At 36.0% G+C, this 13,989-nt stretch overlaps 1 protein-coding gene across 2 annotated transcripts in view; it reads right to left on the bottom strand.

Moving 5' to 3' along the window:
- AP3D1 (adaptor related protein complex 3 subunit delta 1) overlaps positions 1-9,572 on the bottom strand; it is a 419,857-nt gene extending 410,285 nt beyond the window's left edge. For both annotated transcript variants that reach the window (XM_053703077.1, XM_053703078.1), the window contains exon 1: positions 9,388-9,572. In XM_053703077.1, coding sequence (XP_053559052.1) covers positions 9,388-9,483 — 96 coding nt within the window. In that variant the 5' untranslated portion in view covers positions 9,484-9,572. The remainder of the gene's footprint in view (positions 1-9,387) is intronic.
- Between the last annotated feature and the right edge of the window lie 4,417 nt (positions 9,573-13,989).

Here is a 13,989-nt window from a genome sequence, read left to right as displayed (position 1 = left end):
GGAGGTGTTAGGGTAAAACTTCTAGCAATCTACCTTAATTTTAGATATGTATATTATGCTAAAGCCAAAGCCTTTTATAAAATTGCACAGGTATGATACCTAATGTCCTTTTTAACTCCTCCTCCTTTGCACATATAGAGAAACTCCCCCATAGTACTATTTTGATATACTTATACCTACTAGACCAGTACCTAGACCAGGCCTTACACAGCGGATAAGGGACTAGTCCCTAGTATGCAAGCATTGTGCAAGCTAGACCAACTGGTAAACCCCTTTATCCTTTATATTAGATATATAGGGATACCTTCTTTCTGAAATGTTCAAACACCTTATTTCTCTCTAACACTATAAGATTTATGTTACCTTATAGAAATCTGAGAACCATTTGGCAAATTAATAGCCTAAATATAGGTCTGCCAGCATAATCAAAATGTATTTATGCCTAATACAACTAAACCTCTTAGGATCTAACTTAGAGAAAACTTTATATAATGTTATTATGTTCCAATTACTATTATATACCACTATTACATGTATTTCACAAGCTACTATACCTCCTCACAGGCTATGCTATGTGCCACATGTATAATATGTTTTCATTTGACCAAACTTACCTTATCACTATTACATGTATGGTACCTAATATTCTTTATAACTACTCCTTCTCTGCACATCTAGAGAAACTCCCCTTTAGAACTATTATGGTATATTTTTCTAGGTGTTTTACGTTCTTACTAGGTTTTTGTAACATCATTTACATAGGTAATATTATATGTATTGATAACTTTCAAAATCAAAGTTTGTCCTAATAAGGGTCAATTACCCTTCCAACACCGCAAAGCAAGTTCTCACTACTATGTAACTAGGCTGTGCACTAGAGCTGCTTATATAGTCTACAATCCTATCTCCCCAATTCTTTATGTAACTATTTGTTTCGCTCGAGACATAATATATGCTTGTTTCTTGACAGATGTAATATTACGGTAGAATATGGTGATAGGATATTTTAGCGTTAACTCCTTGTTTTGAACCAGATATAGATACCACCTGATGACAGCTCCTTTCCTTAAAGGGACAGTAAAGTCAAAATTAAACTTTCATGATTCAGATAGGGCATGCAATTTTAAACAACTTTCCAATTTACTTTTATCATCAAATTTGCTTTGTTCCCTTGGTGGTATTTTTGAAAAGCTAAACCTAGCTAGGCTCAAACTGATTTCTAAACAGTTGAAAACCGCCTCCTAGCTCAGAGCATTTTTAAAGTTTTTCACAGTTAGACTGTGCTAGTTCACGTGTCATATAGATAACATTGTGCTCACTCCCGTGAAGTTATTTAGGAGTCTTCACTGATTGACTACACTGCATGTCTGTCAAAGGCACTTAGATAAGGAGGCTGTCTGCAAAGGCTTAGATACAAGGTAATCACAGAGGTAAAAAGTATATTAATATAACTATGTTGGTTATGCAAACACAGGGATTGGGTAATAAAGGGATTATCTATCTTTTTAAATAAGAAACATTTTGGTGTAGACTGTCCCTTTAAGTAATATATTTATATACTGTAAAATAGTTGAAGCCCTTCGAACCTAACTTGTGATTGGGTATATGCACTAAGCGATCCTAAATTCATGCATGAGAAGGTATGTTACAAGGTTTGTTTACACCCATCAGTATTTTTTATCTTTTGAATGGCTTCTACACTTAGTCATAAAGTGGCTATCCACCCTACTTATCCTGTAATGCCAAATCTATAGACTAGGTTTTGAAGGTCTGTATTAACAAACTTGTTATTAATATTGATATATGCCTTGTACTCCTCTTCACATCTTAGCATAGAACCCCTCTAAGAAGCATTAACTTGCATAAATAGCCTAAATCCCCCCACGGAATACTATCACTTAAGTGCCTATAAATCTTAAGCATGCCAATGTCATATGGATCTTACCGATATTTTGTCCTATAACTGTCCCTCCGATAATAAGTTTTGATGTTCAACCATTTTTCCCCCATTTAATAAGCGGTGCTTGCCCGCTGAAATCCCCCCCCCCCCCCACATAATATTCTCATTATATGCTATCCTTAGGCCCAGATCTGGCTACCATATATTATCCTATTCCCACGTAGCTAATGGGCCCATGAGTGGTCTTCTAACTAGTCAGCCAGTTTCGCTATTATACCCACAAAATTAGAGTTTTGAGAAGCTTATTTGCTGTTAGGCATTGTTGTATTTTTTTCTGTGTGTTTTTGACTTCTATTACCTTTTTATATTTGACAATGTTTGACAAATGATTTACATGCATTTATTGTTGCAAACTTATCATTGTATGTTGTTTTTCTTGACGCATAACCTCAATAAAAAAAAAAAAAAAAAAAAAAAAAAAAAATGATTAATGTGGTTCTCTAAAAACATCCTGAGAGTGCCCTTTACTTTCAAGCTTTACTTTATATGAACTCTGAAGATTGCACCCAGGTGGTTGACAGTGCCAAGGTTGGAGTGCTGGGACACACACACATTATATATATATATATATATATATATATATATATATATATATATATATATATATATATATATATATATATATACATACACAGATAGATAAGCAATATTACAACCTGTATTACACTTTAAAGTACCCTATTATAGATACAAAGGGAAAAGTCATGTCCCTTTAAGATAACTACTTGTATTGTTTGCACTACTGATCAATTAATACAAATGCTAACAACTTTGGTAAATACCTATGCATACCAGCCTCGTTCTGCCATAGTATACTTATGTGATAATAAATATCTGCAGCATGTTCTGTACAAACGTTAATGCAGTGCTAAGTGGCCAGGAAGCATGGAAAAGAGAAACAAAAACAAAAGAAAATAGTTGAATAAGCTGAGGTTATTAGCTACAATTAAGCACAAAAGTAGATGTAGGACTCAAATAATGCAGGTCATGAAAAACAAACTTAGCCAAGCCCAACAACATATAAAGACCACTCTTAAAACTTTAGATAGGCAAAACATAGATGCTATTGTTAAAAATTATTCTTTCTTGCCAGTGCAATGTAAGCCAATGTAAGTGGTGAGGGGGTTACTGATACAAAGCATACAATAATGAAGGGGTTCTTTTGTTTAATACTTGCATTAAGTGGTTCCACATCATTAAATGCCTTGATAAGATAAACTGCACACATTCCAGCAAATACTATACTAGTGGTTCCAAACTATGCAAACTAAGTGATCAATGACACAATACATGAAACCATTGCTCTCTGAGCGAACACAGTGTTTGAATGATGGTGCATGTGCAGCTGAAACACACAAAAAACTTTTACTAGCAGCACCTGGATTTTATAAATCGAATATTTTGCAAAAAAAATACTTTTATTCAACATTCAAATGCACTACATTTAGACACCAATCAGCAAGCGCTACCCAGGTGCTGAACCAAAAATGGACTGGCTCCTAAGCTTACATTCTTTCCTTTTCAAATAAAGATACTAAGAGAACAAAGAAAAATTGATAATAGGAGTAAAAGTTGATTAAAAATGCATGCTCTATCTGAATCATGAAAGTTTAATTTTGACTAGACTATGCCTTTAAAATCCCAGCCATCAGCAAATTATATTTTACTTTCATTATTACTACTCAAAATATTACTAAACGAAACATTCCCGTGCACACCTCACCTGTCACTGTTGATTTTGCCACGTCAGATAGTTATACAAGTTAAATATTTGTCACAATTGAGGAGCCACTATGAAAAAAGGTAATTTAACCCCTTCACTACCGGTACTTTCAGAGAAAAACTTGCCCAAAATACCGGAGAATTTTTAGCAATGTTGCTATCATTCCATTTAGAGCTGCAACAACTACTCAACATAATCGATAAAAATCGATTATGAAAATAGTTGTCAACGAATCTCATAATCGATTAGTTGGTTTTGCAATTAGTTGGTTTGCACAGCACCAGCTGCTTCACTCCGACGAATTTCTGCACATGGTATTGTGTTTTATGGTTATGTCCTTAGCCTAAAGGACGTCTACAGACGTTTACTTACTACTCCTGGCTTATGTACAACCCAGAAATAATAGGAGTCATCATTCATCATTTGGATTGTTTATATTACAATTCAGGTGATTTGGGACTATACTTTGCATGATATAGTGCTGGGCTTGTTATTTATTTACACTTAGCCCTAGATTGATAGGATTGGTTATTTGAATTGATGAGTACTATTATCTGTTTGCCCAATTATTAGCGGATCGCTATTTTAAGAGCGGACTAGATATTTTTTCCCTAACCTTATAGCTGGTTATTTACCATTGCATATAGAGATTAAAGATATTTTTTATGTTAGAATGAAGTCAAGGCTTACTTTGTTAAGAGGTCACTTGCATTGGTGGAGAGTTAACAAAGGTAGATATCCCACCTTGGTGAAAATTGGCAGAACTTTACTTATGCATCTCAAGCACCTCAACACCATCTGAGCGTCTCTTCTCTGCTGCAGGCAAAATAGCTTGGATTTTATTTTAAATATATATATCTTTTTTATATCCTATTAGTCGATTCATTGAAAAAATTGTTGGTCGATTAATCGATTATGAAAATAATCGTTAGTTGCAGCCCTAATTCCATTTAAAAAGAAATAAAGCTGCCAGTATGAAAATAAGGTTTTTTTTTTTTTTTCATGTTTCCTGCAGTGTAGGATCCCCCCTTACTCCCCAACCTCCCTGATCCCCCAAAACAGCTCTCTAACCCCCCCCCCCCCTTTATTAGCCGCCACCTTAGGTACTGGCAGCAGTCAGCCAGTACCTGTAAACCGTTTTGTTTTTAAAATATTTTTCTTTTTTTTGTTTAATTTATTTTAATATTTTCTGTAGCGTAGTGCCCCCCCCACCTCCCCCCTCCCTCGATCATCAGTTAGGGAACCCCAAAACCCATTTCTGTAGGGAGGACAGATATGTTGCAGGGTTGGCCTTGAGAGAAAAAACATGAAAAGGAGGCAAGAGAAATAATAAAAAGTATATTGCAAAGTGTTTTTCCATTATGCACAACTAAATATTTTATATACAAATCTCAAGGTGTTTACTTTCCCTTCTAATAGGAAACCAAAGCTATTCCCCCATGGCAATCTCAAGATAACAATTAGAAAAGTAAATGATCAGTTTATAAGGGGTCCTATAATCTCCAAATAACTTTTGGTCGTATGTTTTGGTTTGTGGCTGGAATTTATTTTCAGGATGCTATACTCAACTGCAGTAGTAATGTTCTTGTTACAAACATGTCTAATGACCAAACAAGAAAAAAAAATAAACATCTAGTGACAAAGCTGTGTGCACCCTTCAAAAATAAAAGCTTTGTAAAAATATTTTGCTAAAGGGATATGGAACTGCTGGGCACAACTACAATAGTACGGTTACCACTCATCATGCTATTGTTTTTCCTCCTATTGTCTGCAGCTCTCTTCAAAGCCACTCCTGTTTTAACCCATTACTGGGGTACGCTAGCCAAGCTCCACAACTTCATACAGGGTGCCGCCATCTTGGAGTTTATATATTCTTGCACTCTGAGACAAAAGCAGCGTTTATTCACAAATCGGTGGTAGTGCGGCTTTTTGACAGCTGTATTCTACTCTTCAGGGTATATGTAGTAAAGAGCAGGAGCTTCATATTTATGTAGTGGTAGTATTGCTCTATATTCATGTGACGTTTTAAAAATGTATGGTACATAGCACTTAAGCAGGGTACAAAAACTGCAAAAATATAAATGTCCTCTGTATTATGTGTGCTAAGCTGAAGTGCACGATACAGTTGTGAAAAAGCCAGCAATATTACTAATGTGTGAACTTTCAACACTTTTTCACAGGGTGCAGAGCTTATGTACAGCTTCGCCAACCAGCACCTAAAAAAGAACAGCTTTGAAGAGAGTAGCCGTTAAATGTCCATTTAAGACTTCTGTACTCAATTACAAAAAACATATTCAAGACTTCTGTGTCCTTTCCCAAATTAATAAAATAGAAAAAACGTGTAAAAAAAAAAAAAAAAAAAAAAAGAAGATAATCCATTTATTACCCATTTCCCAGTTTTACATAACCAACACAACACTTTTTACCTCTGTGATTACCTTGTATCTAAGTCTCTGCAGATTGCCCCCTTATTTCAGGTCTTTTGACAGACTTGCATTTTAGCCAATCAGTGCCCACACATAAGTAACTCCAAGGGCATGAGCACAATGTTATATATATATGGCACACATGAACTAAAACCCTCTAGCGGTGAAAACTCAAAATGCACTGAGATAAGAGGCAGCCTTCAATGCCATAGAAATTGGCATATGAGCCTACCTAGGTTTAGCTTTCAACTAAGGATATCAAGAGAACAAAGCAAATTTGATGATAAAAGTGAATTGGAAAATTGCATGCCCTATCTGAATCATGGAAGTTTAATTTTGACTAGACTGGAAAGGCAGGAAGTTTACATAACAAGGATCTTTGGTGCCCCTTTAAAAAAATAGGAGCCACCCTCACATCTGTTTAAATAAAGGATTTATCTAAAAAGCTGTAAGAATATTAATGCAAAGTGTTAGAAGCCATAAGTAATGTATTAAAAAAAATATTACACTCTGCCTCCAAGGATGTGTCAATCATTGCTGTACCAAGCTAACAGAAAACGCCAGTACTTTTTTTGCCATAAGCAGAAAAAGACAAGAGCCAAGTGAAAATAGAAACCCCCCCCCCAAAAAAAAAAAAAAACCCTCAAATAAATATGAGCTGGTACAATTTTGTACTGCAGATAGATGGCAGACTATGGTAATCAGGGATGCCATATCAAATTCCAGATGTAAAAGTCTATTAAGTTACAAAGAAGCAATGACAGCTATATGAAAGGGAGACATAAAACATTCAACTGAAATGCACATGAATGCATTTTAATATTGAATAGAAGCAGTTTAGCAATGATAACCGCAAAAATTATTCTTGTAAGTTATCGGTTTGTATTGGGCACACAACATATGTATATAGGCCCTTTGCCCATGCTCAGACATCATATATTTCCCTGGCAGTGACTCAGTTTGGTTTATTGCTAAAGAATATATAACAATGCTGCATCTCTAAACAGATATGGTGTTTCAATGGGGGTGCACATATCTACATATGTAAAAGGGATAGAAGTGCTCAACCAGGAAAGAACAGTCACTTGTTCTTTGGCACATCACCACCTGGGAGCCACCTCTTTTAGACCAATTTTGCCTTTCACATAGGAGACCTTTTTGGAACAATCCTATGGGGTTGCCATGTTCCTTGTTCAGAAGACGATTGCCTAGTATTACGGGCTTAACTGGCCTTTTTTAGGTAGACTCAGAATGATTTACTTCAGGAAAGTTCTCCTCTGTGAAAAGCTTAATTGGTCTAAAAAAGGCTGCTCCCAGGTGGTAACTCAATATACAACAAGCTACAGAGCTACTGTTTATTCCTGGTTGCGCATTTCTCTTTCTATATGCATTTAAATATCTACATATGATCTGTGAACCGTAAACCTAATAACAAAAACTGTGATATCTAAGTAACGTTTTTATGATACATATGTGTTAAAAATTCCAAACAAATACATTTCAGTTTTGAAAGGAAGCATTTTAATTTTTATGTCAATTTAAAAGTAAAAGATAGCAGGAGATTCTGATATTTACTACTAGTTCTTAGGTTAGGCATACATTTATCCCAAGCACTGTTGAATTTCCTTACAGTATTTGTGCATATCTTTACTGAAAATATAATCTTGGAATAATCACTCTTTCTGCATGAAAGTGTAGTAATAAAACCCCTAGTTCAAGGGTTTCATTTAGACCTGAACTTGATCTGTGTAAATGTAGCAGAAAGTCTAAAATTCAGTGCAATTGAGTAACATGTAAAATATATTTATTATGTATATATGTGCCATATGTTTACAATCCATGGTGGAGCAAACCTAATAAACTAGAATGTGGAAAGAATATGAAACATAGACAGGCTACCACTGTCTGATAAGATTGCAACAGTACTTATGAGAAGAGAGGAAATGAAAAATAGGGACGTGCTTAAGATGAACAGATTTATATGGGTGGAGACAACATAGGAAATTGATATTTTTATAGATAATATGGCTATTATCATCAAAGTTTGATTTTGTTTATAAAGTGTTACCTTCTAAAATGTAGTAAATCTTTGGTGCTTAACATACAAAGTAATATTTTTTTATTCAAACATCTATGTATATCCTAATAAGATCTAATGATAACAACTAACAAGAAAGAAAGAAGGGTACAAATATGCAAGTGTCTGTCCAAAATATCAAACTACCGTAGTTTGTGTAGAGTGCGGGAAAGGATGTAAAGAATCTGTTGCACTGCTACCCCATACTAACATATCTTAAGGTGCAACGTCGTTAGATACTAATCAGCCACCTTGGCATTTCTACCAGATGCTGATGAGTGCCCTATAGTCTATTAGATTACATCTAGATTGTAAATTCCCATGGGAATAGGGCTAGCAATTCCCTCTTTATTTGTCTGTAAAATGTTGTCTTATATTGTATTGTTTCTCCGTTGTACTTTTATCTTTGTACCCATGGGCAGCGCTGCGGAATCTGGTGGCGCTTTATAAATAATAAAAATTAGCATTGAGGGACTCATTGCAGTCACAAGCAGGGGCAATAATCTAAATACAGTTTATTTTCAATGACCTAAATGTCAACATACAATTTAATTAGAGAGTTTGATTGTTCATTCATTTATCTTGGGTATGAAATCAGGAATCAAAGATCCTGATAGAATTTTACTTCTGATTTCTAATTACTCTTACATATTGCTATGTTCAAACATTCTTGTCTGAAGTAAATATGACCCTGCAACATGCTGGCTGCTAAATCTGAAAAAGACAGATACAGATAATTAAAGTAAGTGTATTTTGATTTCTATGTTCAAGTGTCATGCATTTTTCACCTAATTAGCTTTTCTGCAGAGGTAAAGCTCTGGTTCTCAAATGTATACAGTATATGTAAAAGGTGGAATGTTAAATTGTCACATTTTAAGAAGCAAAACTATGTGTTTTTTCTTCTTGTAACAACCAGATTATAAGGTCTATTATTATCATATGTAATTGCCCTACACAATGGTGCCTTCTGTTTATACTAACACTCCCATTCATAAGGTAAGAGAAAAGCCACATCAGATGATAACGGCAGCCTACACTGCTGCTTTCCCTTCCTCATATGCACAGACCCACCTTATTAACCGTAGTTGACAGCAGTGATCCTCTTACCCAGGCTCTGTTCTATTACATTAATGACATGTAGCTACAGTCAATGGTGTTACTCCCAAGTACCATCATCCAGGTTTGCCTCCTGCTTTCTTACCTCATCCTCCTTGTGGTTTCTAATCCCTCTGACTAAGTCCTGCAGGTTCTTGTCAAACATACGGTCAATGCTGCCTTTCACCATGCGAAGCGCCATGTCCGAAAACCCAACCGGTTCCCACCGGAGCCTGCTGTCACCGGACACGGACACACAAAATGGCCGCTGCTCAGCTGACTGTGCTCCCCGCCTCCTGACACCACGTGAGTGTCAGCAAAAGGGCGGATATCATTCTGTAGCGGTCCTTCCCTTTCCCCTGCCCTGATCCTAGTGACAGAAAAGGCTGAGTGAATTGAAATACGAATATGTTTTGGTTATAATAGAACACCGGTCAGTTTGCATCCTGCACTGCAGTTGGACTTTTTATTTTGTTTGATGCTATTCGCTTACTGTATAACACCGTAAATTGCTCTATAGTTGCCACGTCACAGTTATGGGTAATAGTGACAGAACTAGTTCTCGCTTTATTGTTTTGTTGTAAATGTATTATTTATTTTATTGTCATTTTGCAAAGTCATTAGTAACAGGGGACACCTGTTAGGTTAACCACTTCCTGCCTTCAGTTTTGTTGGACAACTAGTATTATGCTCTGTGAGGTTAACCCTTTCATACGTTCAGTGGTGTCTTGCACTATTCATTCTTGATTTTTTTTTTTATCAGTTACACAAAAATACACATTGCCGCAAATAACTGCTTTTTGCTGTTTTTAACCCCGACTCTGCTTAATAGGGGGCTGAATTGTGCATATGTGTATTTGCACATATTACAGGAGAAAGATGATTCTTCATTTGCTTTCTGGAAAGGGTTGATGAAGGGGAAAGTAGTTGTAGTGAGGGATAAGGGGAGAAACGCGGGTCATCTTGGTCTTGCAGGGTGACTGATATTGGCATTGCATGAGTTACACAGGAGAAGGTAAGGGTTAATGCAGCGAATATCGCCCTAGCGACGGGTAAGGGAGAAATATAGTTCAATGTTGGTATTGCAGGGGTTAATAGGAAAAGGGGTTTACCACTAATTGCATCGCAGGGGTTCACAGCAAAAGGAATTCAATTCAGTACATCAGTTAGTGCCCTAACAGCGGTTCACTTTCACTTCTGCAAGCTGTTGGCGCAGTTTCATCAAGTTACAACATTGTGTACAAATGATCCACAGTGGCCGGTAATTTAAAACTCTTGATTCTGTTATAAGGAATAAAATACGCTAAAATAAGAAATTACCGTTTTGTTAATGATTTTGCCCCCATTTCCTTAAAATTGTGGGTTTTCAAGGCCTTAAAAGTGGAAGAGCCCATATTAGCCAGGGTTCACAAGCCTAACTTTGCCACGTATGTCAGTCATTTAAGTCAAGGGTAGTAGATTCAGGAGTAATTTGAGGAAGCACTTCTTTACAGAAAGAGTGATTGATTTATGGAATAAACTTCCTCAAGAGGTAGTAGCAACAAACACTGTGAGGGACTTTAAACATGCATGGGACAAGCATAGGGCTATCCTACGAACTAGATAAGTTTATACTGTTAGGTAAGGTCGGGCAGACTTGCTGGGCCTATGGCTCTTATCTGCCGTCAATATCTATTTGCAGATTGTCATATTTTCTGCTGAAGCCAAACAATGGAAATTTTAACATAGTGACAGCATCAAACCCTTTTTTTCCCCTCCAGACTCAAGTCTGGATTGGCTCATCCAAACAAGGGGGGAGTTTCACTATTAAAAAAACCACTGCAGCAAGCAAGGTATTATCATCTGACCGGTAACTATGGTTATTACCTGCTCTCACCCATCAGTTGACTATTTCACCTGTGCTCTAGTGAAAATTAATTGTAACTAATAATCTAGCCTGTTATAGGTAGTTGAGGACTGAGTTTACACAGATGGGAAACTAGACAAATAATAGTAATATTTTCTGTTTATCAGTATGTGTGCCTACAAGGTGACTAAATAGAAAATATTTATACCATTGATCAAAGTGCTGAATATCCTGTTTGGCTGATTCTGTTCTTGGTCGTATTTTACCATCTTTAAGAACTTTGTGATAAGGAAGTAATGTATGTATTGTACTGTGTTCATTAGGTTGGGTATGTTGTTTTGTCTGAAAAATGGGATCAGTCAATATAGGGGTTAAAGGGGAGGGAATGGATGATGCAGTGGGGAAATGTTTAATCATATAATTCCATATTCTAAAAGTTTCAATTGTTAATGTGGATGTTGTCAGTTAAGTTTTCTGTTCTGTTGGAGGTGACCAACATAGACTGCCTAGGTTTGGATGAGAAGCTAATGATCGTCCAAGTGTAATCCATTCTTTGTCTGCTTCATTTTTGCACCAATTAATTATTCTGACTAGATGAGAAGCGTACCGATAATATTTAATATTGGGAGCTCCAAGCCCTCCTCTGTCTTAGGGCATATACAAGGTTTTCATAGAGACCCTTATCATACGATTGGACCATATATAGGAGTTTAGGGTTCTTTGCATAGAATGTAGGTAGTGGTCTGGTAGGGGAATGGGGAATGCTTGAAGCATATACAATATTTTTGGGAGAATCATAATTTTCAATGAGTTTATGCGACCCAACTATGATATTGATTTGTTCCCAGTCTTGGAGATCTTTCTTTATATTTTGTAATAAAGGTGCGTGTAGTTTAGTGTGAACAGTAGAGTTTTTTTTTTTTTTTGTTTTTTTTTTTTTGGAAATTTGTATGCCTAAATATTTTATAGATTTTGGGTTATGGTGGAAGCCGAAGTCCCTTTGTATTTTGCATGGCAGGTAGGGAGAATTATTAAGACTGATAAATTCTGACTTTGTCTCATTTATTTTAAAGAAGGAATATTTGCTATATAGAGAGAATTCTGATGATAGCGCTGTCAATGAAGATATTGGAGAAGTCAATGTAAGCATAACATCATCGGCATATAATGCCATTTTGTATTGGGTGTCTTGAACTGTAACCCCTTCAATGTCATCATTCTGGTGGATATTAGTTGCCAATACTTCCATAGCCAGTACAAATCTGCAGACACTGGACATCCCTGTCTCGTGCCGTTAGTGATACTTATGGAGGATGTTATGGAGTCATTTAACCGTACTCTAGCTGTGGGGTTGTTGTATAAAGCAAATATTTTTTCGATTAGGGATTGATTAAATCCAAACCTATGAAGGGTGGCTTTCAAATATTTCCAATTGAATCTGTCGAAAGCCTTTTCGGCATCTATTGAGATAAATATAGCTGATGTTTTGGTCTCTGTAACATAGTCTAGGAGATTGACTATTTTTATAGTATTGTCCCTTGCTTCGTGATGTGGTGTGAATCCCACTTGATTAATGTGTACTAATGTCTGGAGGATTCGATTTATTCTGGTAGTGAGAATTTTAGCGAATAGTTTTACATCAACATTAAGTATTGAGGTCTAAAATTAGATGGTGTAGTAGGGGGTTTACCTGGTTTGGGGATCATGGTTATATGCGCCTCGACAATATTCTGGGGGAAAGGTTTCCCTTCTCCTATTTCATTAAACAACTTTTATAAATATGTGGTTAAAATATCTTTGAAATGGTGATAATATTTTACTGAGTAGCCATCAGGGCCTGAGCTCTTGCCTACATTTAGCTCTTTAAGTACACTGGTTAGTTCAAGTTGGGTGATAGGTGAATCTAATTATTTTAGTTGTTCGGGTGTAAGGGTTGGTAGAGTACTACCTTGTAGATATTTCTCTAGTTCTGATTCGTTAACTAAGTAGTCTGAATTTGAAGCAGTGTTGTAAAGATTTATATAGTATTCCTTGAAGTGTTTAGCAATTTCAGGAGTAGTTAATATATTTTGTTTTTGAGGGTTAATTAGTTTGTAGACAAATTATTTAATTTCATTTTTTTTTAAGGACTCTAGCCAGAAATTTCCCTGCTCTATTTCCTTCGTAGTATAATTTTTGTTTAAATTTGTGAGTGATGATTTGTTGTTCTTGTGCTAAGAGTTCTTTTAATTTGTTTCTAATGGTGAGTAGGTCTTTTGAGATCTGGGGGTCAGTAGGTGCCTGTTTATGTTGTAATTCGAGATTGGATAGTTGTGTAGTTAGGTTTGAGTAGTGTTGGCGTGCTGCTTTCTTATTTTGTAAATATTTTGTGCTTCAAGTTTTATAAATTGGCCCCTCATGTAACACTTGTGTGTTTCCCAAAGGGTAAAATATTGATGTCGGGGGTAGAATTTATTGTAAAAAATTATTTCAGTGATTTTGTTAGTGTCTCCGAGTGTTTAATATTATGTAGCATTGTATCTTCTAGTTTCCATCTAAATTCAGTGGTTCTAGTGTTGGGCCAGTTAAGGTATATTGTCCCAGACCAAGTGGCTGATTTAAAGGGACAGTTCACCCAAAAACTTTCTCCCCTTTAAATTATTCCCAATGATCCTTTTTACCTGCTAGAGTGTATTAAAGTGGTTGCAAGTAGCTCCTTTACTCATATGTTAGCATTTGAAATAGCTGATTTAGCTTGTGGTTTCCCAACCTATACTGAAAGTTTTGATACTGGCGTATACGCTATTGACAAGCCTAAGTAAACACAGCCAGCAGAAGAGATTACACCCTCAGTGGGGGCATGATAGTTAAGTAATAAAATGA

Source organism: Bombina bombina, chromosome 2 (assembly GCF_027579735.1).
Source record: "Bombina bombina isolate aBomBom1 chromosome 2, aBomBom1.pri, whole genome shotgun sequence".
Lineage (NCBI taxonomy): Eukaryota > Metazoa > Chordata > Amphibia > Anura > Bombinatoridae > Bombina > Bombina bombina.
The sequence above is the reverse complement of the archived record's forward strand: the minus strand, read 5'-3'. Positions and strand labels throughout refer to the sequence as shown.